The following is a 25447-nucleotide window of genomic DNA, read 5'->3' on the forward strand; positions in this document are numbered from 1 at the left end:
AAGCTCTACCTACTTTTTGTTGTTGTTGTTGTTTTGCTTTGCTTTTCAAGACAAGGTTTCTCTGTGTTGCTCTGTGTTAGTATTCAGGCATTTGTATTGGTCTGCCCTTGGGATTCTGACAGGCTAGATCCTCAACTGCAGCCAGTAAGAGCACCTCCTGTGCACATTCACTATGCTCCCTTTTAAAAGGGCCCTGCCTACCTCCTCTCTCTCTCTCTCTCTCTCTCTCTCTCTCTCTCTCTCTCTCTCTCTCTCTCTCCTCTCCTCTCCTCTCCTCTCCTCTCCTCTCCTCTCCTCTCCTCTTCTCTTCTGCTGCTTCAGTCCCAAGGTCAGTCTCCTTCCCTATTTTTATGTTCCCTTTCCCCTAATAAAAAACCCTCCACGCGAACTCTGTCTAATGAAGTCTTACTCTCGCACACTGCTTTTTTTTTATTACAACACTCTGGATGTTATGGACCTCATTTTGTAGACAAAGCTAGCCTCCAACTCAGAGATCTGCCTCCCTCCCTCCCAAGTGTTGGAATTAAAGTCCTGCAACACCACCATCTGGCAAAATACTCCAGACTGTTACAGAAACGTAAAGGGGTTGGTTTGAGAGAATGGGGGAGGGCTGCTGTAGAGACTGTTCTGAGGACTCACCTCCCCTTTAAGACTGTATCAGTCTTAGATCTCTGGATGTTGTATTGTTCCTGTTTAATGCCACCTCTGCTTCCACTTTTTAATCTCACAGTCTTTGTCGTCACAATCTGCAATCTCTGTTCGTTCTGGTCTGCTGAAGGCAGAAGTCACCTACAGTCCTGCAACAGAACCATTCTGCGCAACCATTCAAAGAAAGAGGATAGGAGCCAGTCAGGGAGGCACCTTAATCCTAGCGCTCGGGAGGCAGAGGCAGGTTCAAGGCCATCCTGGTTCACAGAGCAAATTCCAGAACAGTCAGGGTTACACAAATAAACCCTGGGGGGGGAGAAAGAGAGAGAGAGAGAGAGAGAGAGAGAGAGAGAGAGAGAGAGAGAGAGAGAGAGGAGAGATAGCTCTGAGGTTAAGAGCACTGTCAGCTCACAACTGTCTGTAACTCCAATTCTGGGGGATTTGACACCCTCACACAGACATACAGGCAGGGGAAACACCAATGCAAATTAATGTGGGGGGGTGTGGGGGTGGGGGTGGGGGTGGGTGGGTGTGGGGGTGGGTGTGTACCCACCCCCACACACGGTGCAGAAGAGGAGACAGAGAGAATGTAAGAGTCTGAGGATGGGGAGGATTGCTGTGGAAAGGCTGTCCTTTTGAACGTATGACTACATAAAGTTTGAAGGGGTTGTCGAGGGGGCCAAGGGGAGTTGTAGAGGAGTGAGGGGTGAATATGATCAAAATACACTGAATACAAATAATAGATAAAATATTACGAAAAGGAATGATGGGGCAAGAGAGATGCTCAGGGGTTAACAGCGTTCACTGCTTTTGCAGAGGACCCAAGTTCAGTAACAAGCATCTGTGTGGAACAGCTCACAACTGCCTCTTCTGGCCTTCACGGGTACCTTCATACACATGTCATACATTCACAGAGATACATGCATGTACATAAATAAAAATAAACCTTTACAAAAAAAAAAAAGAATAGCCTCCCCTGAAGAAAATGACTGGACCCCTGGGAATAGGGGTGGAGGAAGAATTAACTTTTCTCATTCTTACACTTAGTCATGTGTTTTTTAAAAGACCTTTCTTCTGGGGATCTGTTGGTCAGTTTGGTTTTAGTTTCCTGAGACAGGGTCTCACGTAGCCCCGGGTGGCCTCAAACTTGCGGTGTAGCCAAGATTGTCCTTGAACTCCTGATCCTCCGGCTCCACCTCCAGAGTGATGTGGTTACAGGTGTTTTCCACCCCACCCTGATTCAAAGCTTGTGAACGTGAAAAAGAGCTGGAGATACAGTGCTTGTCTATTGTGCACAGGGCTCTGGTTTTGATCCCCAGCTGCTGTGTTCTGAAGAGACCTCACCATACTTTAAGTAGACAAGGAACAATGTGAAGAGGGAGACTCCAGGGAGGAGCCCTGACGTGCCAGGTATGGAGTGGAGCCTTCTGAGACCATTCATGCCAACCCAGGCCCCAGCTGAATGCAATAGAGGAACACCAGCCAATGGCAAGCGATCCCGATAAATAGCCTTGTCGAGCCGTGTCTGAATTACTGACCTGATTCCCCAGACAGACCTTGCTTCTCTAAGTCACTGCCTGTGGAATGTTTGGTTATGTAGCAATAATTGAAACAAAGGCAGAGTGATAGCTAATAAACAAATATAAAGTAGAGTAGTGACCAGGACTTCAGAAGTGGGCAGCAACTGTAGTCACATGCCTGATTTCAACCTCAGCACTGGACTCTGTGACCTTGACATGAGTCATGCTAACCTCTGTGTGCCTTGACCTCCTCGACCATAAAACAGGAATGGCAATAGGCCTAACCTATTGGTGAAGTGAGGATAAAATGGTTTTCTGTATATGGCATGCTTGAACCAAAGCTGCATGCGACCAGCTATAGTGGTACTAGCCTATAGTCATAGCATTAGGGAGAACAGAGGGGAGGATTACAGGTTTGAAACAAGTCTGGGCTATACAGCAAGACTTTCTCTCAAAAGGAGTGAGTGTAGTGGGAATGAATGAGCAACTAGGATACACACCTGTAATTCCAGCACTCAGGAGGCAGAGCGAGGAGGTCAGGAGGGTCACGCACATCACAATCACAAGTGGAGCTTAGTTCACATAGTGAGACCCTGTCTCAAAGGAGGGAGAAGAGAAGGAGCAGGAAAAAGTAAGACCAGGAGGAGGGAGGGAAAAGAGGCAGGTTGTTGATAAGGCCAGAACTATGTTCTTTCTCTTCCCAAACTTGGAAGTCAAACGGGGGGGGGGGGAAGGGGAGCACTTGCAGTGAAGGCAAATGTGGTAGTTTGAATGTAATTGAACCCCATAATCTCATACGGAGTAGCACTATAGGCAATGTGGCATTGTTGGAGTGGGTATGGCCTTGTTGGAGGAAGTGCATCACTGCAGGGGGCGTTTTAAGGTTTCCTATGCTCAGGATACCACCCAGAGTTTCAGTCAACTTCCTGTTGCCTGCAAGATATAGGACTCTCAGCTACTTCTTCAGAAACATGTCTGCTTGCACACTGCCCTGCTCCCCACCATGATGATAATGAACTGAACCTCTGAACTGTAAGTCACCCCCAATTAAATGTTTTCCTTTATAAGAGTTTCTGTGGTCATGGTGTCTCTTCACAGCAATAGAAACCCTAACTAAGACAGCAGAAGACTTGAGGAAATGCAGAAGGCCCCTGAAAGGGAGAAAGGAAAGATGTTTCCTTGGAGAAGTTTTGTTTTGAAGTACATATTTGTCAATAGGGCAGTAGTCACAGAGAGGGTGTGAGGTGAAAGTGTGGAATTTCCAGATTCCCAGGGCTGGGAGCATAGCTCAGTGGCAGAGAGCTTGCCTAGCGAGTGTGATGTTCCAGAGTGCAGGAAAACAATACCCCAAACCCAATACTAAAGAACCAAACCACGGCCAGGCAGTGGTGGTGCACACCTTTAATCCCAGCACTCGGGAGGTAGAAGTAGGCGGATCTCTGTGAATTCAAGGCCAGCCTGGTCTACAGAGCAAGTTCCAGGACAGTCAGTGCTGTTACACAAAGAAACCCTGTCTTGAAAAGCAAAACAAAACATCCACCAAATCACATACATTCTTAATCTACGTGTACGTGCATACATACAAACAGTTAAAAGTAACATGTACCATTGGGAGGGCAGGTGGCCAGGAAGACAAATGAGAGACAGTGCAGGGAGGGTAGATATGACAGAAGTATATTATATGCATATGTAGAAACAAAACTGTTTTCTACAACTAATGCACACTAGTAAAATAAAAAAAAAATGCTGTACTTTAAAAAGTCCCTGTACTTTAATCTGAAAGAAATAGCAGAGGAATGTTCTACCTGGCTGTCCAGGCTGTTTCCGTGAAAAGGCAGAGCTTTTGTTGACTGTTCCTCCCCCTAAAAGGCAACAGTCAGGATTCTCCCAGAAAGACGTGCAACCACTTCTTGTTGAATTTAAGGCCTCCGGTTGCTTTATGCTTCCGGAAGGAGAAAGGTTGCCACTGGCAACGCAGACACAGTGTTTCTTACACTTAGGAGTTACCTTCTTGATGTACTCTCTCAGACTCATTTGAGAGGTTTGTGGTTTTTCATTCTTGGAAATTGAAGCCAGGGCCTTTGAACTTATCGGACAAACACTCTACCATTGAACTGTATCCTCTTGGATGCAGATTTATGATGTTGTATCTATTGTGTATCAGTTTCTGGACCTTTTGTTTGCACAATAAAACTTCAATGTGGAGACAAAGTAACACGCGGAGGTCAGAAGACGATTTTGTGGGGTTGATGCTCTTCCACCCTTATGTGGGTTTCTGAGATCGAACTCAGGTTGTTAGGTTTGTGTGGGAAGCATCTTTACTGGCTGAACCATGCCACCAGCCTCGACGAGATGTTTTGGTCCATACTGTACTGAGCACGCTTTCCCTTTGACCTCAGGCTACCCGGGCACTGCTTCCCACCCTCTGGACTTCCTCCCTGCACAACACAGCTTCGAAGCTTCTGGGAAGCACCTCGTCTTGTCTTTTCCACCCCACTTTTCTCTAAGTACTATAGAATTCACGAAAAATGGCTGTTTCGCTAAAAAATATCGCAAAGCACTGCCTTCGGCGTAGAATGACAGCATAAATCAAAAACATTTCTAAGTTTGTCTGGGAATAAATCGTTATTTACCTCACTGTTCCAAGGGAAAACAATTTCCAGGTTTCAAATAAATCCACTTGCTGATAAATCTTTGAGATGTGTTTTTAGCTTGGAGCTTAATGCTTTAAAAATATTTCTGAAAGATTACATGTGAAATTTTTATAACTTCAGAATGCTAGGATAGACCATGATTGTCAGAAAAAAAAAACCTCTAAGACATGAAAATAATAAGAAAAAGAAGTAGTGCAGAATATAGAAAATATTCAGATATAAGACATTTTATTTAAGTTGAGATAGTTAAATGTTATTAAAAGATGCTATATCTAACTTTTAATGATGAATATGTCATAATGTAGGCCTTTTGAATCTATGACTCAAATCCTCTCATATAGCATGTACTTCCTCTAAAATAATATTAGCCTCTGCTTACCTATGTCCTGTTAGGTTTTGTTTTGAGGTAAGTATTAAGTCAGTCCTCACTTTTGCCATGTCACCTGTGGGTCTTTGTTTCTTATCTTAGCATCTTCCTGCAAAAAGTTTCATCCGTGAGGAAGTGCCCCCAGTGAGAAGTGGGTGCCCCTTGTCTAACGTCTCAGCCACTTACTGTCTTGGCATCTTTTTAAAATAACAGTCTAAGGGTTTTTTGTTTTTGTTTTTTTTTAAGATTTGTTTAGAGTTCACTTTCTGTTGCCTTTGGATGAAGATGTAGATTTCTCCAGCACCATTTCTCCTGCACCCTGCTGTGCTCCCAGCTGCCGTGATGCTAACGGACTAGAATTCTCCAGCACCATTTCTCCTGCACCCTGCTGTACTCCCAGCTGCCGTGATGCTGACGGACTAAACTTCTGAATCCATGAGATAGAGGAGGTGAAGGTTCTGCCAGGGTCATCCGGCCAGAGCTACAGAGTGTTGTCTCCAAGTCTGCTCTTTTTCTCTAGCAGACAGTCAAGTGGAAGGTAGAGAAGAAAAGCCGGTCATTCCTACTGTCTGGACCAGACAAGACCAACTTACAAATCACTCTCCAGACAAGGCCAACAACACCTTCACCAGCTCCTGGGACTTCACCATTGGTACCAAATCTCCTGGATCAAGGACACCTATCAACCAAAATCTGGTTTTCTCTGCTCTTGTGTCCCAATTATACACCCAGGCCTCACCTGTACAACCAGGGTCCTTCTCTGTCCCATTCTTCCTGGCAGTTAATGACTCGTCCCATGACTAACTCCATTCATAGGGCCAATAATAACAAAATATTTTTTCTCCTGGCCACCTGGCTTCTCATCTCCCTCAAGAAACAGCTGCCTGACGTCTCCAGGATGACAATAAACCGGATGCCTCTCCAGCCATACCTCTCGCTGAGCATGAGCCCTCCAACTCCGAGTTCTCCCCTCTCCCACGTTTCCCCATGCCTTCAGGAAGCAGCCAGACTTGAGCCGATGTCTCTTTATCCAAGGAGTCTAAAATGTTAGGTTGAGGAACTTCATTTCTGATTTTGAGCCACCATCTCTCCACTTGGCTACCACAGAAGACAGCTTCATGGAGGAGCAAACAGACTTGGGGGAGTTTAAGAGCTGGTAAGGACTGTATTTCTGAAGAGAGGACGTGAACTGAATGCTTTGCACAAAGATTTGAAATGCTTGATTTTTCAAGGTCATTGTTCACACCTGTACATTTCAGGCACTGCGGAGGGCAGCCGGGGTGGTGTGGCCATAGGCAAGCATCGCAGCCCCAGCTGTCTGAGACAATGCTAGCTGATGTCAGACTGAAGATAGGTGGGAGACTCAGAAAAAATTATGAACAACTGAATAACACAAAGAAAAAAATTAAAAACAGATGTGCGTAAAGGCGAGGAAAGGACTACCTGAGGTGGGATCAGGTCAGCTCTGAGCGGCAAAGCCTAAGGAAAACTGGGGCCTATGCCAAGACTTGGAGTTTCGAAGAAAAACTTGACCTAGTCAGTTCTCATCCCAGCCACCAGGTGGTGCTGTTGGTACAAGGCTGTCCTCGTCCCAGATCCAGGGTCCGAAGGGGCTCAGACACCCTGGGAATGGGACGGGAGTGAGAGCTTTGTGAGGTCTCACAAAGAGTTCCTGGTGATCAGATTTTACCTCACATTTATTTTGGCAATTTGCACTTATTTGTATTTACATTCCCACAACACATGCATCTTGGAAAGTAGTAATAACTTCCAGTGGGTATCTTAAATAACGCTCCTAACCCTACTTTTTAGACTGGAGTGTGCACCGCCGTGTTAAAGGACCAGGATCCAAGCTAGGCTATTCCACTAGGATGGAGCAGAAGCTATCGGGCAATGCTAAAGACAACGGGGATGTTTTAAAGCACAGAAATTAGCAATGTCTAGTGTACAAACGTATCAGCAGAACTGCTTTTTCTTTGTTTAAACATTGTTTACATTGTACGTCCATTCATTTAGTTAGCGTGTGCATGCATGAGCAAATTTGTACTGTTAGTGCTATCACACTGCCACACGAGACTGTGTACTTTCAAAGCTTATTGAAACCTGTTTGACAAAACCAGGTACTTACACAGGATAAAGTAAGGTTAAGTGACCAGTGTCTACCTGAGACGTAAATCCAAAGGTGTTACTAGCCTTTAGTCAGATCCGCAGACAGCTGCTCCTACAGGTTCGTGCAGGAGACGTGGTGCTTCCCAATACCAGACAAAGCATACCCTTGTGTCAGCAAAATCCACAGCAACCAGAGAGAAAAAACTCAAGTGTCTCTAAAACATATTCTTTCATTAACTGACAATTTTACACAGTATAAAATGTATCTTGATCATATCCACCTCCTACTCTCCTCCGGACTCCCTAAAACACGTGGCCCACCCATCTCCTCATCTCTATGAATTCGCTGAGTCCAGTGAGTCCCGACTGCCTGCTCATGGGTGTGGGGCTGTCCACCGGAGCGTGGTCAACCTACCAGAAGCCACACCCCTAAAGAAAACTGACTGTCTTCCCCAGCAACCACCAACCGCCGATAGTTTGGGTTTCATTTCATGAGATAGTGTCTTGCTGGGTAGCTCAGGCTAGCCTTGAAATTGAGACAATCCTCTTGTCTTACCCTCTATTAGGGGTGGGGCCTTGCGAGACCCTCCTCCTCACCCACGAAGGACCAAAAACTGGCTAGATCTTGTGCATGCAACCACATGTAGGTTCACGAGTGCAATAGCCGTGTCGTGTCCAGAAGACAGCATTTTCAGTACGCCTTCCTAACCTGGGACTCTGATATCCTTTCCGCCCTCTTCCCGGATGTTCCCTGAGCCTCGAGGGTGGGTATAGAAGTCCCATTTAGGGATGAACACTCAATAGTTAAGTATACTCATCTCTTTGGCCGGTTGTGAGTCGCTGTATTAGCCATTGAAAGACGCTTCTCTGATGAAGGTTGAGAGCAGCACTTACTCGTGGTAAAAAGTTAAGCCCTGGAAGATTTAGAGAGTAGCTTGATAACTTAAGCAATTAGCAAAACGATGGTTGCAGATTTCACCCTAGAAGCCAGGGCTTTGGACAAGGTTTACTGTACCAGGCATGAATTCCCCCATGTAGAGCAGGCCTCACATCCAATCAGAAAGCAGCTGCCCCCACCCCACCCACACTTCAAGCAGCAATGCATATCTTGACTGTCAGGTCTATATTGCAGCACGCAGGGTCTAATGCTGGACTGACGTCTTTTTCCTCCCAATGACCTTCACAAGGCCTTCCATCCTGTAAAAGTTAGTCAGAAGAAAGACAGTTTCCCGGTCTGTTCCCGGTTGATTTCTCCAACCTGCCCCAGCCCCTATCTTTCCCAAACACACAAAATAAATAAAAATGTAATTTAAAAAAAAAGTTAAAGCTGAGCACAGTGGTGAAAATCTTTAATCCCAACACTTGGGAGGTAAAGGCAGGTGGCTCTGTGAGTTTGAGGCCAGCCTGGTTTATGTAAAGAGATCTAGGCCAGCTATAGTGATGTAGTGAGATCTTGTCTCAAAAAATAAAAAAAGTAAAGCCTGAGCTGTTATGTTAAAAATGGAAAATTAAAATAAAATTGAAAAATTGTGGTATCCAGTTTCAGTGGGGACCACATCATCAATTGGTTTTTCGAATTTTCCCTTACTCTATCCAAAGGGGCAGGGATTAAACCAATTAAGTAACCATACATGCAGAGAATGGGGGAAAATGTCTGCTCTTTCGAAGGAAACATTGTTTTATTTTGTGAGCCTCACTCTGAAGCCCAGTTTAGCCTCCACGGGAGTCAATCCTCCTGCCTCTCCCCTGGCTCCCTATCACCATACAGGATTACAGGTGCGGGCCACTGTCGAGACTATGGTTTCAATTCATCTTTCTTACAGGGAAAAGGATGCCTTCCAATTTCCCTGTAACTACAGACGCACTGAGGATCCTTACAGCCTTAGCCGGGGGCTCCTGCAAAAGCACACTGTTGTGCAAGCCAAGCCATCTGCCGCAGGAACCCCTTGTAATCAGACTTTCCTGCCTGAGAAGTGGGTTTCGGGTCATTGCTTTCCAGTCACTCAGCATGTGGACCCACACATACGCCGTCCCTTGGCATTCCTGGGCACCCTGTTGTGGTTGAGTCTTGATCAACAACAGGTAAACTGCTCTTTTGGAGTTGAAGGCCGTGATGTGGAAAGAGCCAGAAACAAGGCAGGAGGAATCTATCTGTAATCAGGGCAAGGAACTTGGAACGTATTTTTCCTGTTCTACCCTTTGCTAGCCTAGTGCACGCTAAGTAAAGATCGATCGATCTATCTATCTATCTATCTATCTATCTATCTATCTATCTATCTATCTATCTATCTATCTATCAATCCCTCCAGACCCTGAGAAAATAGAATTTAAAGCTAGAAAACTAAACACAGTAAACACTGTGCAAGCAATGTTAAAATTCTGGATTTTGGAACATGGTCATCTTCTTCGCATATGCTCTTTATAAAGACCACCAGTTGCTCTCTCTTTAAGATAATGGGAATAAAAGTCACCATGGGAACTAATACCACCATCTTCACGATGGAAATTAAGCACAAGTAAACAGCACATTAATATGCAATAATAACACAATACACAAAGCACACGTGCAAGCAAAGGTACAAGGGAGACCTAGACACCGTGTGTGACATTCTTCTTTGATGTCAACTTGACTACATCTAGAATTAATTACAACTCAAGCAACTGATTGAGTTATTTGGAATGGTAAGACCCACCCCAAATCCAGATCATTTGAGGTGGGACGGTCCATCTCAAATCTGGGCCACACTTTCTATTGGTAGCTGTATAAATGACATGAAATAAGGAAACATTTGCTCTTTGCCTGCTCATCATTGCTCTTGCTTCATGGCTATTACAGTCTGCCTCTTTGGGATTCCAACATACACTGAAAACTAACGGAGGAATCCAGCCTCATGGATTGAACAACTGCTGGATTCTTGTATTATCTATTGTGAACATACTGGACCACAGTTTGTAAGCCACTCTAGTAAATCTCTCTCTCTCTCTCTCTCTCTCTCTCTCTCTCTCTCTCTCTCTCTCTCTCTCTCTCTCTCTCCCTCCCTCCCTCCCTCCCCCTCTCTCTCTCTCTCTCTCTCTCTCTCTCTCTCTCTCTCTCACACACACACACACACACCAGTTCTCTTCCTCTAGAGAACCCTGTACTCATAAACCATGTGTTTGCAATTCTGCTCCGTGTCAACACATAGAACGCTCCATCTTGCCGGTCCAAAATATACATCTTTTTACCAAAGATGATATCACATACCCCTGATTAATGAGACAGTTGCTTACCTATTCCTGCCCTATTAAGAATGTAATGAATCATTTAAGTTTAGGAATTATAATGAATAAGAAATACAACCAAACACAGATTTGTGTGTGTGTGAAAATATAGTTTATTAATGTCTTCTCATTAAATACATTTATAAAGTGTAATAGGTAGTCTTTGGAGAGTTTTATAAATTGTATTTTCTAAAATTTATTACGTTTGCACTGGACTGAGCTCCCAAAGTCCAGTTAAAGAGTGGGAGGAGTGAGAATATGAACAAAAAGGTCAAGATCATGTTGGGGACACCCACTGAAATAGTTTTTTAGTTTGTTTTTGATAGAATGCTGAGTCTCACTATATCACCAGAGCTGGCCTTAAGCTGGAAATCCCCCTGACTCAGCCTTCCTGCGTGTTACAAACTTGAACCACCAGCTCCTTTGTGTTGCTTCCCATCTCCCCCCCCCCAAGGTCTTGCTATTTCTCCAGGCTGCCACCGGTCTTGTGACAATCCTCCTGCCTCAGTTGCCTTCACTTAACGAGGTACAGTGACGATCAGTCACTTGGTCATTAAGTAAAGATCTTGTTCTAGTTCTGGGCATATTAGTATTCCATTCTGTGGCTGTTAGGGATTATTTTAACACTTCTGACCACATTTTTTTCATGTTAGTAGCGTGGAACATCTGTGATCACCCACATATTCAATAAAAATCATGAGACCCTATCCCCGCCTAAATTGTTAAATTTAATAAAAGCAGAATGGAAATGGAAGAAATACGCAAGCTCTCCAACAAACACAGTAATTTGAATCTACGACATCTGAGAGAGGAAAAGCAACTGCCAAAATATGATAGAGAAACTAAACTGAAATTATCGATAATCGACCATATATATATATATATTATATAGACTGTGTATGTACATATACACACATATATGTATACATACATATATATGCATATATATATGAGAGAGAGAGAGGAGAGAGAGAGAGAGAGAGAGAGAGCGCCTGGATATAGCCCACACACCTGTAATCCCAGCCACACTCAGGTGGAGGCAGGAGGACCAGGAATTCACCCGCATCCTTGGCTACATACCAAGTTCAAATCCAGTCTACGCTGCATGAGGCTTTGTCAAAACATCAAATCGATAGATAAATAAATAGTAAATGAAAGAACGAACAAACAGAGGCTACTACTGTTCCTAACCCAGCTTCCTGGGAAAGAAGACAAGAGAGAGGAGGAACAGTAAACGCGAGCCCAGGGTAACAGGAGGGGAAGGAAGAGGGCGACGCAGGCCGGGCTAAGCCACCCTGAGCTGGCCTGAGGGGTCTGACTGCACAGTTGAGCGCCCTGGCTCAGTCTGGGTCCGTCGGTTTAGCCAGCCACAGTGCGCATGCCTGGGGCGGGCTGGGCCTCCTCTGGGACATCCAGCAGACTGCAGAGGGCCTCAGGCTAGTCCGTCTGCAGCACAAACTGCTGTGGCGTACAGTTTGCCGGGAAATCATCGCAATCCCCGTCCTATTAGAAGTCTTTGGTAACAGAAATGATCGCTTTGGACACAGAGCTAGAAAACATTTTAAAAGGTCATCTGATGTTTTTCCTCGAACTTCAGCAAACCATGAATTATTTAATTTTTGGAAGTTCTGACGGATATTTTAGTTTCCCTTCAGTAGCGCTCTCTAGCACATAAACAGAATTTAAACCTAAGTAATCAGCCATCTACACCCCTCCAAACACATATATACAAAAAAATTAACAGAAAAAGTCAGATATTCTATTCAAGCGTATTTGTGAGCAAACACAAATGCTGGTCATTTAAAACATTTTTAAACTTATTTGGTAGGGTATGCCGCCTGTAATTCTGGAAATTGGAAGGCTGAGGCAGGAGGCTTGCCACAGGTTGGAGTACTGTGACCTACATAATGAGTTCCAGGCTAGCCAGGGCTACAGAGTAAAATACTCTCCAACCTACATACACACACCAACCTAAAATTTATGAAATTACCTTAACCCGTGCCTAGAACATAGGTTTTGTTTTGTTTTTTTAGTAAGGTCTTAATATGTAGTCCAGGCTGGCCTTAGACTCAGGATCCTCCTGCCTCAGGTTCCAAAGTCTGCCACAGACTCCAGGCCTGTATCCCCACATCCAGATAGGATGAAATTTGTCTGTGATAAAGTCCACAATCTTCTTTGAGGAAAGAGCTAGCATTTCTTTAATTTTTTTTTTTAATATTTCAGTGCCTTAATTAAGTGTATGCCATGGTGAGCTCAAAGGAAACTGGCCAAAGTCAGTTTGATCCAGATTCCTGGAAATACCGAGTACTAATATGGTATTTACATACACTAAACACTAACTATATGTATATGAAATGAAGAAAGGGATGGGCAAAATGAGAACATACCTTATGCACAAGCAAGTGTATACAGAGAGAGAGAGACAGAGAGAGACAGAGAGAGACAGAGAGAGACAGAGACAGAGAGACAGAGGCAGACAGAGAGAGAGACAGAGACAGAGAGAGACAGAGACAGAGACAGAGAGACAGAGACAGAGAGACAGAGACAGAGAGACAGAGAGAGAGACAGAGACAGACAGAGAGAGAGAGAGAGAGAAAGAGAGAGAGAGAGAGAGAGAGAGAGAGAGAGAGAGAGAGAGATTCTCTCTTCATTTGAAAAAGTCTACGTAGTCCAGGCTGGTCTTGAACTCGCCATCCTCCTACTTCATCCTACAAAGCACTGAGATTACAATTGTGCACTCACCTGGCTCAAACCGCTCTCTCTATCACTGATTCTCATCGCTGTTTGTGGCGTATTATCAACGTCAGTGTTTATTACATAGTGTCTGAATAGATGAGAGAATCCTGTAGCCTGTCAGACTAGGAGATGCACTTTAACTTGGAGGCAGAGATGGAGCAGGAAGCCTCAGCGTTCTTCCCATCCTTCCATTTTGTGGTTACTTTGACTCTAAAGGTTGCCTGGATGGCAAACTTCGTTTAATGTTAGAAAACAAGCCCAAGCCCTGTGACTCACATCTGCAATCCCGGAACTGGAGAGGCTGAGGCAGGAGGATTGCCTCAAGTTCAAAGATAGCTGGGCTCTTGTTGGAGACATTGCCTAAAAAGAAAAAAAAATTGAAAACCAAGAGGTTTTCAGATGAAAGGAAGGGATGAAATGTCCCTGAGCTGACCCCTTTAGGACAAAGGGAATCCAATAAACACGTCAATGCGAATTCCCGCAAAGCAAGTGCAGCCACAGCACTGACTCGAGGCCGGAGTAAATGCAGCCAATGTACCCAGTAGACTTCTCTCCAGGAAGAGCCCCCTTGTTTTCCGGTGTGCACATGCGAATGCCAGCCGCTGCGGTTTTGATGCGTAGCTCCTTGCGCTGATAAAAGCAAAAACTGCTGAAGTCATGAGGCTGCTCCAGACGGAGCCCTCGTGTGAGTCATGCTAAAGCTCCGCTCTGCTGACCTCTGGCAAAAAAAAAAAAAAAAAAAAAAAAAAAAAAAAAAAAAAAAAAAAAAAAAAAAAAAAAGGAGCGAAGGAGGACGGCAGAGGCGGATGGGGAGACGTTCAAGTGCGGGTTTTCTCCTTGAACCTGGACTATTATGGGTCAGGAGCTGTGTGCAAAGAGGCTACAGCAGGGATGCAGTTGCTACCACCGTTCGGAGGGAGGGGAAGCAGACAGCTGTCGGAGAAGCCAGCCTGGGAGCGCCGAGGCTGCTGCGTTCGAGGTATTTGTATCCCGGGAGGAGCATCTTTCTTTATTGGTAAACCAAGCAATTCAGACAGACGCTTCCTTCTGCAGCAGGGTCTGAGTCCTCTGTGGTAGGTCTAAACTCATAAAAAAGAGAATTCTATTAAAGTCACAGAGGATTTACGGCCGTAGTTATCAAGTTTTGGGGTGTGCTTGTAAACCAGAAGAGGGGAGTAATCTTTGGCTTTGGTCTCTTTTGACTTGAAACAGAGAAAGTGGTTCTTCTCTGGACATCTCTGAGCCACTAAATGGCAGGGCTGACCTGTAAGTGGGCAAGTTGCCATACTGGTAGGTCCACCGGGGATTCTCAGTTTCAGTAATTAGCTCTTGATTATTAGCAGCGTCTTACTAGATTATTCTAAGATATTACATTAAGTATGTAGGGAAGCAGTTGGGCATGGGGGAGACTGAGTTAAATGGGGAAATTTGGAAACACTCATCAAGGAGACTGAGTTAAATTATGCAGGTGGAGGAGAAATTTGGTATTTCAGTAATTGGTACCATGGTGGTCTCTAAGAAATCTGATTTTCAGGAGAGGAGCTTTTAGGGAGTGGAGGGAGCTTAGAGACAAACAAACAAAAACACAACAGGCAAACAAAACCAAGAAAAAGCTTCGCCAGCCACCAAAATTTGATTTTATACACACTTTGCTCCTGTACTTTCTTCTTCCTCTAGCTAACAGACAGAAAAGGAGCATCATGTTCCACGGCTTCATTTTACCCCATGGGACTCCAGGCTGTCGGTAGCCAGAAGCTGGAGAGGAAAAGGCCACGGAGCAACAGTGATTCTTTTCAGGAAGAGAATCTGAGGCAGGGGTTGCCATGGGTGAGTGAGCCACTGACAGTCATAGAGAAGGATTTTTAAGGGTGCTTGTCTAAGGGAAGCTGGCCCTCGCCTTCCCCGGATGCCTGTGTGGGTCCCCACCCCCTACTATTGTCTAATGCCCGTAGGGAAAAGACAAGTCAACATTATTTTCTGTCTCCCCACCTCTCACCCCACCCCGTAAGCAGAAGAAGAGCCTCCCCTTTGGGGCAGCCTCATCTTACTTGAACTTGGAGAAGCTGGGTGAAGGTTCTTACGCCACGGTTTACAAGGGGATTAGCAGGTGAGTCCCTTATCAAAGACTGTAGATGGGGGTGTCTCCTATTGCATTATAAATTTCCGTCGACATATCACAGAATTCATAACCTTTGGAGGTGTGTTGGGACATCTGGGCCAACGGGAAGGAGATGTGATTTTAACATCCCCGAAAACAGAACAAAACAAAAACAGCAACAATAACAACAATAGAAAACCCACAACAACACAGCTCTTGTCTAGCTAAAATCAACCGCTGGAGAAGGTAGACTTTCTCCTCTGTGGACTGAAAGAACAGTTGCCACCTATAGAGAAACCCAGCTGGTCAGGTGTCTCTAGAGAGTGTTTCTTGACCCTTCCTAAATCTCCAGTGTGGATATGCAAAAGCTTTGCCAGCATCTTCTGCACCTGTGAAATGTACAAAATTGCTGGGGAAAAGAAGGTTTATCCAAAGCCCAGGTACCGGTTCTAAGACAGAATTCTGGTCTTTCTGGTTGCCTTCTAGTAAGGGTAAGAAAGGTGAAAAACTTTATCCCTTAATTTATGGTATTCCAATAGAGAAAATAATGACTTAATGATAGTCTTATTTTAAAAGTACAAATCTCATAAAATTAAGTATGGTTATTTATCTTAGTATTTGTATATTTGTTGTTTTCTATGTTAAAGTAAAATTACTAGGAAAATACAATTTCAGATTTATTGTATAGAACCAGGATTTGATTCATGACTATAGATTACCCTAGGAACTAAGAAATTAAAAAGCGATATACACATAGGCCAGACTGTGGAGATAAAAACAAAACTAAGCTCTCCCTGATGAAGAGTTTGGCAAAGTGGCTTGGGCATCAACGGAAGAGTTTCCAAGGGGAAAACCTGCCAAAACCAGGGCACAAAATTAAGTGGTATTGAGTTATAACCCAAAGAATAAAATATCTATGAGTCGCTATTGCTACGAAGGAACGGCTCAATAAATTAATAAATAAGAGAGGAGAAATAAATCTCCCATGCAAAAGAATTCCAGACTTCTTACACAGGTCTACTCTGTCGGAAGAGGATCTCAGGGGGTCCATGCCCAAAGTGCACGTTACCCTTAGTGATGTCGATTCTAAGATAGTCACTTTGCAATAGACAGCTAACGAGTGCTACCTCAGACAGGCAGTTACAGTCAACATCCAAAGACCCAAGTCATGGCCAAAGAGAGCCCCCATGGTACAATATCATCAAGATGGTTCTTAACCGTCCCCAAATTCAGAATCCCAGCTTAGTCTTAAGAGAAACTTCAGGAAAAATGTCTAAGAGAGGATTACTGTACGAAGTTCTTAATCAGCGTGCCTCGGGACCATCAAGGTCACCAAACCCAAGGAAAATCTGGCAAAGTACACAGCCAAGAGGACCCTAGGGAGACACAGCAACTAAATGTAGTCCTGGATAGCATCTTAGGCAATAAGAAGGTCATGAAGTAAAAGCTGAAGGAATCCTAATGGGCTTTAATGACATTGCATAAATATTAGTTCATTAATTATTATCATTATTTTACACTAGTTTAGTGTTTTGTTTGTTTGTTTGCTTTGTTCTTTTTGTTGTTGTTGTTTGTTGTGTTTTAAAAAGACAGATTTTTAGTTCTGGCTGGCCTTTAAATGTAGCTGAGGATGACCTTAAACTCCTTGAGTCTCCTACCTCCATCTTCCAAGTGCTAGAATCACAGGTATGGACCATTGTGCCCAGCTTGGTTCATCAGTTGTAATAGCTTCGCCTTGCTAAAGTCAGAGTCAACAGTAGTAGAAACAGAGCATAAGGACATGGAAACTTTCTATACTATCTTCTCAATTTTTCTAGACTTCTAAAATTGTTCTCAAAAAAAATGAATTTTAGGGGCTGGAGAGATGGCTCAGAGGTTAAGAGCTGTGCCTGCTCTTCCAAAGGTCCTGAGTTCAATTCCCAGCAACCACATGGTGGCTCACAACCATCTGTAATGAGGTCTGGTGCCCCCTTCTGGCCTGCAGGCATACACGCAGACAGAATATTGTATACATAATAAATAAATAAATAAATAAATAAATAAATAAATAAATGGATGAATGAATGAATAAATGAATAAATGAATTTTAAAGCAAAAACCAAATAAAATGAAAAATTATCATGATAATTTCTGTAGCTAAATTTTTTCCTATAGCCCCCATGTTTCCTTAAGGGAAGCAGTCTCCAACTAGCCCAAGCTAGTCTCTGGAACTCACCACGTTGACCAGTCTGACATTGTAACAACCTTCCTCCTACCTCAGCCTCTCAAGGGCTAGGGTTACGACGGGAGCCACCATGCCTATCATGGTATTCTTAAAATAACCCCAAACTGTAATTTATAAGAATTTGGAATTGGCAGAACACACTGTGGTGTGTCTGTATGATAAAACACTATAACATTATTAAATATCCCATTGTGCAATAGTAAATAACAAAACCAGGCATGGTGGCTTCTGCCTATAATCCCAGGACTTGAAAAGTTGAGGCAGGAGGATTGTTATAAGTTCAAGGGTAGCTTGTTTATTAAAAACATCATGAACGATAAGAGAAAATATGAAACCGAGAGAGAACAGATTATTGAGAATTAATCTCTCTGTATCAGAAACAACATGGTCATAAAAACCTTCTTGGATATCCACACTTATCTAATATCAAAACAAAACTATAAATAAGTGGAGAGAAGATGGAGGGAGGAAGAGGAAAAGGAGAGAGAGAACGGTGAGACAGGTAAATCAAATGATACTTTGGAGAATACTACAGGCTATTAACAGGCTCATTCGGGAGAATTGAAAGTTAGAAGCCAGTCGGGACTACATTTCAAGACCCACATCTCCCTACCCTACACACACATACAACAACAACAAAAAAAGAAAAAGAAAAAGGAAGAGAATTTGGCTGTTGTCTGAAACAAAGTGCAGAGAAATACTAGATTTTGCAAAGTAAGTGACATGTTGACTTTTATTTGAAAAGTATGTCCCCAGGGACTCTACAGAGAGTGGACAGAAAAGAGCAAGGAGGCTGTTATGAAGCCACAGCCAAAGTTAGATGGCAGACAAGCCTGGCTTAAGTGTGCCACAGGGATCAGCAAACACCGGGAGGGCGGTGGCCTCTGACGCCTTCCTGCTTACTCTGAATGCCCTATAAAGAAAATCTACCACACGAGTAAAGAAAAGGCTACTGGGAAATATATATGCCACATGTTTTATGTGTAACGGGCTCGTTGTTTTGAGGAAATTGTAGGTTTATATTCTAGGGCTTGTGGAGGAACGCAAGCCTTTGTTCTAGCTTCTATGTGTGAGCTGTTGCCTTGGACCATCTCAGCGAGCGTGTGTGTGTCTGTCCTGTCCCTTCCTAGGATAAACGGACAACTGGTAGCTCTGAAAGTCATCAGCATGAACGCAGAAGAGGGCGTCCCTTTCACAGCCATACGGGAAGGTAAGACCAGGAAGAAGTGAACACCAGAGCTTGTTTTGATCGCTAGATGTGGAAAAACCCCTGTAAAGGATTCAGTCTGCCCACTCAGCGTGCGATCTCTGGTATTTCTAGATGTGATATAATTTCAAATTTTGATTTTGTTGCCAATTCCCCAAGATTATTTATTTACACTATCGTTTTAGTGTTTATTCCTGAAGACAACGTTCAAAACTGCTGTTCATATTATGACCTCTGTGAACGTTTACTAAATGTTTTCTGTATGCTTAGGTTCCTACTAAAACAACCCAGAGAGATTCATTCAAAAGAGAGAGAGAGTGTGTGTAACACCATAGTAATTCTTGGTGGGGGATTCACCTGATCATAGCTTATTTTCTTGTTTCATTTTTTTTTTTTCGAGACAGGGTTTCCCTGTAGTTTCTAGAGCCTGTCCTGGAGCTAGCTCTTGTAGACCAGGCTGGCCTCGAACTCAGAGATCCGCCTGCCTCTGCCTCCCGAGTGCTGGGATTAAAGGCGTGCGCCACCACCGCCCGGCTGCTTGTTTCATTTTTGTTTTTCCCACAGTACTTAGGGATTGAACCAAGGGTCCAGTGCGTGCGCACGCACGCGCACACACACACACATTTTTTTTTTGAGACAGAGTCTCACTAAATTTCCCAGACAGGCCTTGAACTTGCAATCCTTCTGCTTCAGCCTCCAGGGTAGAAGGCATGTTCTTTCAGCATTTTCTTTTTCTCCCTTCTTCTCTCTCTCCCTCTGGAGCTGTCTCTGTTTTGTTTGTCTGCCTACACAGCCTCAGACTTACTATGTAGCCCACTCTGACCTCAAGCTTGCCGTCCCCCTGCTGGCCTTACAGGAGTACCTTGACAAACCAAGCTTCCTGGGTTTTCTTTGCACCATGGGCAGCATCGCAAGGAGGTGAGGGGGTCCGGGCCTGCCTCATCTGGCTGCTAGGGGCTGATGATGTGGTTCTGGTTCATAGTTTCTCTAAGACTGGGTTCACCAAAGTGGCTGTTAACAGGACATGTTTCAGAGAGTGTTACAAAGACCAAATGAAGCCGGGCTGTGGTGGCACACGCCTTTAATCCCAGCACTTGGGAGGCAGAGGCAGGCGGATCTCTGTGAGTTCGAGGCCAGCCTGGTCTCCAAAGCCACAGAGAAACCCTGTCTCGAAAAAACAAAAACAAAAAATAAAATAAAGATCAAATGAGAGCACGTGACACTTATCTTTTCAGGGCTCAGTGGATAGTCACTGCTATCATTTTATTCTTCAATTTAATTTATTACTTTTTAATTACTGACCAATGAGAAGATGTATACCACAATATTTGCCACTAATAACTTATAAACTTAAAACCAACATAGTGAAACAAAAGAATACAATTTGCCAGCATTTCACCTAAGGTTGTTGTTTGTTTGGGGCAGGGCCTCCTAGAGCTCAGACTCACTGTGTAACCAAGGATGGCCTGGAACTCTTCATCCCCCTGCCTGTCCCTCCCAAGGGCTATGATGACAGACATGCCGCCACACTCAGTTTTACACTGCCTGCTGGGAAACAAATCTTGGGCCTCAAACATGCTCGGATATTAGTTATGTTCTGTTGTGGCAAAACGCCACAACCCAAGGAAGCAAGAGTTTACCTGGCTGACAGTTCCAAAGAGATAAGAGTCCATCATAGGCAGAGCAATAATAAACCTCCGTGGTAGCAGGAACAGGAAGCTAAGAGATGGCGCCTTCAAACATACAGACACACACAGACACACACACACACACACACACACACACACACGAAAGAGCAAACCGGAAGAGTGTGATGCTGAGTTCTCAAACCCCGAGTCTTCAGTCATGTGTTTCTTCCAACAAAAACCGCACTGTGCCCAGACAATGCAACCAACTAGGAATCAAACACTCAAAAACTCAAGCCTCTGGGTTGCATTTCTCATCCAAACCCCATTCTCATCAACGGAGCCCTTTGTATGACGGGATTACTGTCGGAGACATGGCCTTCCCTTCTTCTCCCAGCTCTGTGTCCTCCCTTCTTTCCTGAGTACACACTGGACACAAAGGATAGTGTTGAAAGCTTGAGCGGTGAGCAGAGAAAGCCCCGTCCTTCATTCTGTTGTTCTCAGTCTTAACAGAGCAGACAATTCAAGCATTAAGTGTGTAGAGGCCGTTGCAAGCTCAGACGACAATGAATCAGGATAACTTAACGGAGAGCAGGCAGACTTTGGGCTGAACTTAGAAGAATAGGTTATGCAAACAGGCATTTAAAAACAACAATCCAGAAAAGTGAGTTTATAACTCAATTTAATTCCATTTTCAAAAGCCTCTAATGCCCCTGGGAAACATTTTCAATTTAAGTAGAAGGGCAAAAGCCAAGAAACGAACAGTTTAAGTGGGGACTCATCCTGATAGGATCAGGTGCAATTTGGGGGGGACCCATGGTTTAAGTGTTTAACATAATGGAAGCCGCACTTACTGATGTACTTATGAGTCGTCCAAACGATCACATTTGGAGACCGACATGCGGCTAAGTGGAAGAGTATCTCTCAACACAGTAGAAGCGTCCCGGTCACTGGGCTAGCGGGGACTTTCTGTGTCAAAGCTCTCAACGTTCTCTGAGCATTGCCTTTGGTGAGCTGGAGTTCACTAATTGCTCATTGCTCACAATGCTTCCCTCGAGCTGAGTTCTCCAGGTCCACATCTGGCAGGCACAGTGAAACCCTGTTGCAGCAGGTTCTGCTAACAGATGCACAGATGTCTCGGCCTGGCTCAAAGCCCACCCTGCCCCCCCCCCACCCCCTGCCATGGATCGTTCTCTCTGCGCAATCATTTCTGAATCGATCGCAATCATTTCTGAATCGATCGTTTGCCCGGTGCCGCCCGCCACACAGGTGTTCACAATTACAGTTAGGGCTCAGCTGCGGACTCCTCGGTTTGTTTTATAGACTGCCCCTTACTGCAAAGCTTTGCTCTATGATATGAAAAACCACAAAAGGATTTTGACACATCGGAGGTGGTTTGACTTCCAGCTTCCAACAATGGCCGCTTCTTTTTCCTTCAGCGTGAAAGCTTGCAGCCTTGAAAGTGAGGCCCCACTTAAAGAACTTTGACACTGCTTCAATTTTCCCTGGTTAAGATCTCGATGGTGTGAGGCCAGAGAGACCCAGATTAAATGGGAAGGGATGGAAAGCAAGATAAGAACAGCTGGCGTTCATTAGTTAAAATCCAGGGTCACTGGCTAGAAAGGTAACAAGATGCCGTGTGCGGGAAAAACTCAGAGTAAGGCAGCCTTCTTTCCAAACCCTTGATGCAAGAATTCTTTGCCCGAGAAGTCTGCTTGCTCTGAGGGTGTGGCAGCCTGGGATTTATTGAGTAGAATTTTGCCACATGGACAGTCTCTCAGTAGGTAGAATGCATGTTTATGCTCGTGGGAATCTTCATATGTAACATGAAATGAACAGAAGTCTGAACAGCGCTAAGGGAAAATATTAATAAGCTTGCATGCACCCTTAACACCTTTAGAGACATTATATCATATGGTCAAACCAAACAATTCATAACCGTCATACATATACTCTTTCCTGAGATCCAGAAATGTGACACGCCTTTCTTCGCCATAGTCCTTATCAACCTCTTACACTAACAGCAGAAGTACAATATTATGGTATTTGTTGTTGTTATAGAAATGAAGGAGTCTGAACCTCAGAGAAGCTGGGAAATTTGTCTGGAGTCACAGCATTCCATTAGAACTGATGCCATTTATATTTAGATTTATATATTAGAACTCATGTCAGTTATATTTAAATTCTCTCTACTACATAAAACTGCAAAGGCTTGCTCGATTGACTCTCCTTCAGCAAGAGTAAAAGCGGAAAACAGAAACTCTGCTCTCTGATGCTGTCTGTGTAAAAATTAAGGCAGACTGGGAAGTAAGACTCCAGAAAACGGCCCCGATCGTGTGTGATCAGTGGCTCTCCAGTTTCTCCCACAGAACCCGGCAACGGCAGCATTTAAACTAGAAACAGTTGTGGCTGAAAACCCTTTGGATCATTGTACTTACTTCTAATCTATTTGTGAGAAAACTCACCAAAAAAAAAAAAGAGGTTCAGGAACCTTGCTGGGGGTCATCCAATAAGATCAACGAAGGGTCTGATTAAAATCTCACGTCAGCTGTTTCCACAGATAGAGGAGGGCATGCCTGGCTGACAGGAATTCTGCTGAGTCCGACCTGATCAAGGACATAACATATTCTTTGCATAGTTACGGCCTTATGAGAAGTAGTCCCAGGGTAATGGCATAGGAGAGGGATATTTTTAAAAGTTTAAAATTATTGTTATTAGCGTGCATCTGTGTTCACACACATGCCCATGCATGCACGCTCAAAGCCGTGCCATGATGCCTATGTGGAAATCAGAAGGCAACTTCGTGAAGTCATATTTTTTTGTCTTCTACCTATTTGCATGGGTTCCAGGACTGAACTCAAGATTGCCAGACTTATATGGCAAGCGCTTTCGTTGTTTCCATTGAGAAGTCAGGTGTGATTCTGACAGGTTTGCCTTTATATGTTACTTGGCCTTTTTCCTTTGCATTTCTTAATATTTTTTCTTTATTCTGTATGTTTAGTGTTTTGATTATTATACGGTGAGGAAACTTTTTTAATCTAGTCTATTTGGTATTCTGTAAGCTTCTTGTATCTTCATATGCATAATTTTCTTTAGGTTGGGAAAGGTTTTTTTTTTTCCTATGATTTGGTTGAATATATTTTCTGTGCTTTTAAGTTCTTCTGTCCCTATTATTCTTAGGTTTGGTCTTTTCATGGTGTCCCATATTTCCTGGATATTTTGGGTTAAGCTTTTGTTAGATTTAATGTTTTCTTAACTGATGAGTCTGTTTCCTCTATTGTATCTTCAGTGCTTGAGATTCTCTCTTCCATCTCTTGTACTCTGCTGTTCATGCTTGTGTTTGTGGTTCCTGATCATTTTCTCACAATTTCTGTTTCTATAATTTCCCTGGTTTGTGTTTTCTTCATTGTCTCTATTTCAGTTTTCAAATCTTGAATCATTTCTTTCATCTTTTTGATTGCTTTTTCTTCGTTTTCTTTGAGGGATTTGTTGATTTCTTCCAATATTTTTGTTTCTCTTTTCCTCCATTTCTCTGAGGGGATTTTTCATTTCCTCTTTAAGGGCCTCAAATGTTCTCTTAAAGTTATTTTTTAGGTCATTTTCTTCTGCTTCATCTATATTTGGGTGTTCAAGTCTTGCTGTTGTAGGGCCACTAGTTTTTGCTGGTGTCATGTTGCTCTTTGTGGTGTTGAGTGTGTTCTTACCTTGTCTACCCATCTTTTCTTCTGGTTGATGTAGCTGGGGCTGTGTCTCTGGGGATCAATCTTCCAGGTGCCAGTGGATCCAAGGCTCAGATGGTTGCTCCTCATGGTGCAGTCAGGGCCACGGTTCCAGTCACCTTGGAGGCCATTTGGTGTCCCCAGAAGTCACTCAGTGCTCCTGGGAATCACTCTGCAATCCAGGAAGTCATTTGGCCCTGCTCCCATGGAGGTTGCTTGCTTAGGGCTGCTCCTGTGGAGGTCACTGCCTTGGGCCTGCTCGTAGGTTGCTGATTTGTGCCCAACCCGCAGAGGTCTCTGCTTCCCCTGCAGTGACTCCCTTGTTCCCCTTGGTTTGGACCTGCTCCCACAGAGGTCCAGAGGTCTCTGACTTGGGCCTAGTCCCTCAGTGGTTGCTCCCTTGTACCTGCTCCTGTGGAGGTCGCTGCCTGGAGCCTCTTCCATCTCTTGCAATCTATTTTTTATTCTTGCTTCTGTAGTTCCTGATTGTTTACTCAGACTTTTCATTTCCAGAATTCCCTGGGTTTGTGCTTTCTTTATTGCCTCCATTTCAGTTTTCAAGTCTTGGACTGTTTCTTTCACCTGTTTGTTTGCCTTTTCTTGGTTTTCTTTAAAAGATTTGTTGATTTCTTCCTTTTTCTTTTTTTGTTCACCTTTCCCTCCACTTCTTTAAGGGAATTTTTCATTTCCTGGAATTTTTCATTTCCTCTTTCATAAAGTTATTCTTAAGGTTGTTTTGTTCTGCTTCATCTGCGTTGGGATGTTCATGTCTTGCTGTTGTAGAACCTCTAGTTTCTTTGGTGCTGTATTGCCCGGTTACCTACCCATCTCTTTCTCCAATCAGAACAGGGGGAGCCTGTATTTCAGGGGGGTCCCTTTTCCTCCAATTAGCATAGCTAGGGGCTGTGGCTCCATTAAATATCCTTCACATGTAAGCAGGGCAGAGACCTCGGTGATCATTCCTCCAGTTGCCTATGGGCCCAAGGCTCAGATGGTCCCTCCTCCAGGTTCAGGCAGGGCTGAGACTGAATCTCCAGTGGTCAGATCATTTCTGGAGGCCACTGCTGTCACTGCGGCCCGCCGTGCTGCTGAGGCTGCTCCCCCGGCCCCCATCTTCTACTTTCATGTTATTTTGTGTGGGATGAACTTATGCGCTCAATTAGGGTTATACACAGAAATATGAGCCAATTACCTGGGAAGAGATACCTTTGTCCCTTAGCAACTCTTCGCGACCTCAGGAAGGTAGGGAGGCTTGTGAGCGCCTCTCACCCATAACGGA

The 25447-nt window shown here is 44.1% G+C and overlaps 1 protein-coding gene across 2 annotated transcripts in view; it reads left to right on the forward strand.

Moving 5' to 3' along the window:
- The first annotated feature begins 14148 nt into the window (after positions 1–14148).
- The window catches only part of Cdk15 (cyclin dependent kinase 15), a 79336-nt gene continuing 68037 nt past the window's right edge, over positions 14149–25447 (forward strand). The window contains exons 1-4 of one of the 2 annotated variants that reach the window (XM_038315526.1): positions 14149–14274; positions 14973–15122; positions 15308–15402; positions 18748–18827. In XM_038315526.1, the coding sequence (XP_038171454.1) occupies positions 14149–14274; positions 14973–15122; positions 15308–15402; positions 18748–18827 (451 nt within the window). The remainder of the gene's footprint in view (positions 14275–14972; positions 15123–15307; positions 15403–18747; positions 18828–25447) is intronic. The other variant, XM_038315527.1, reaches the window with a different exon arrangement.

This window comes from Arvicola amphibius, chromosome 18 (assembly GCF_903992535.2).
Source record: "Arvicola amphibius chromosome 18, mArvAmp1.2, whole genome shotgun sequence".
Lineage (NCBI taxonomy): Eukaryota > Metazoa > Chordata > Mammalia > Rodentia > Cricetidae > Arvicola > Arvicola amphibius.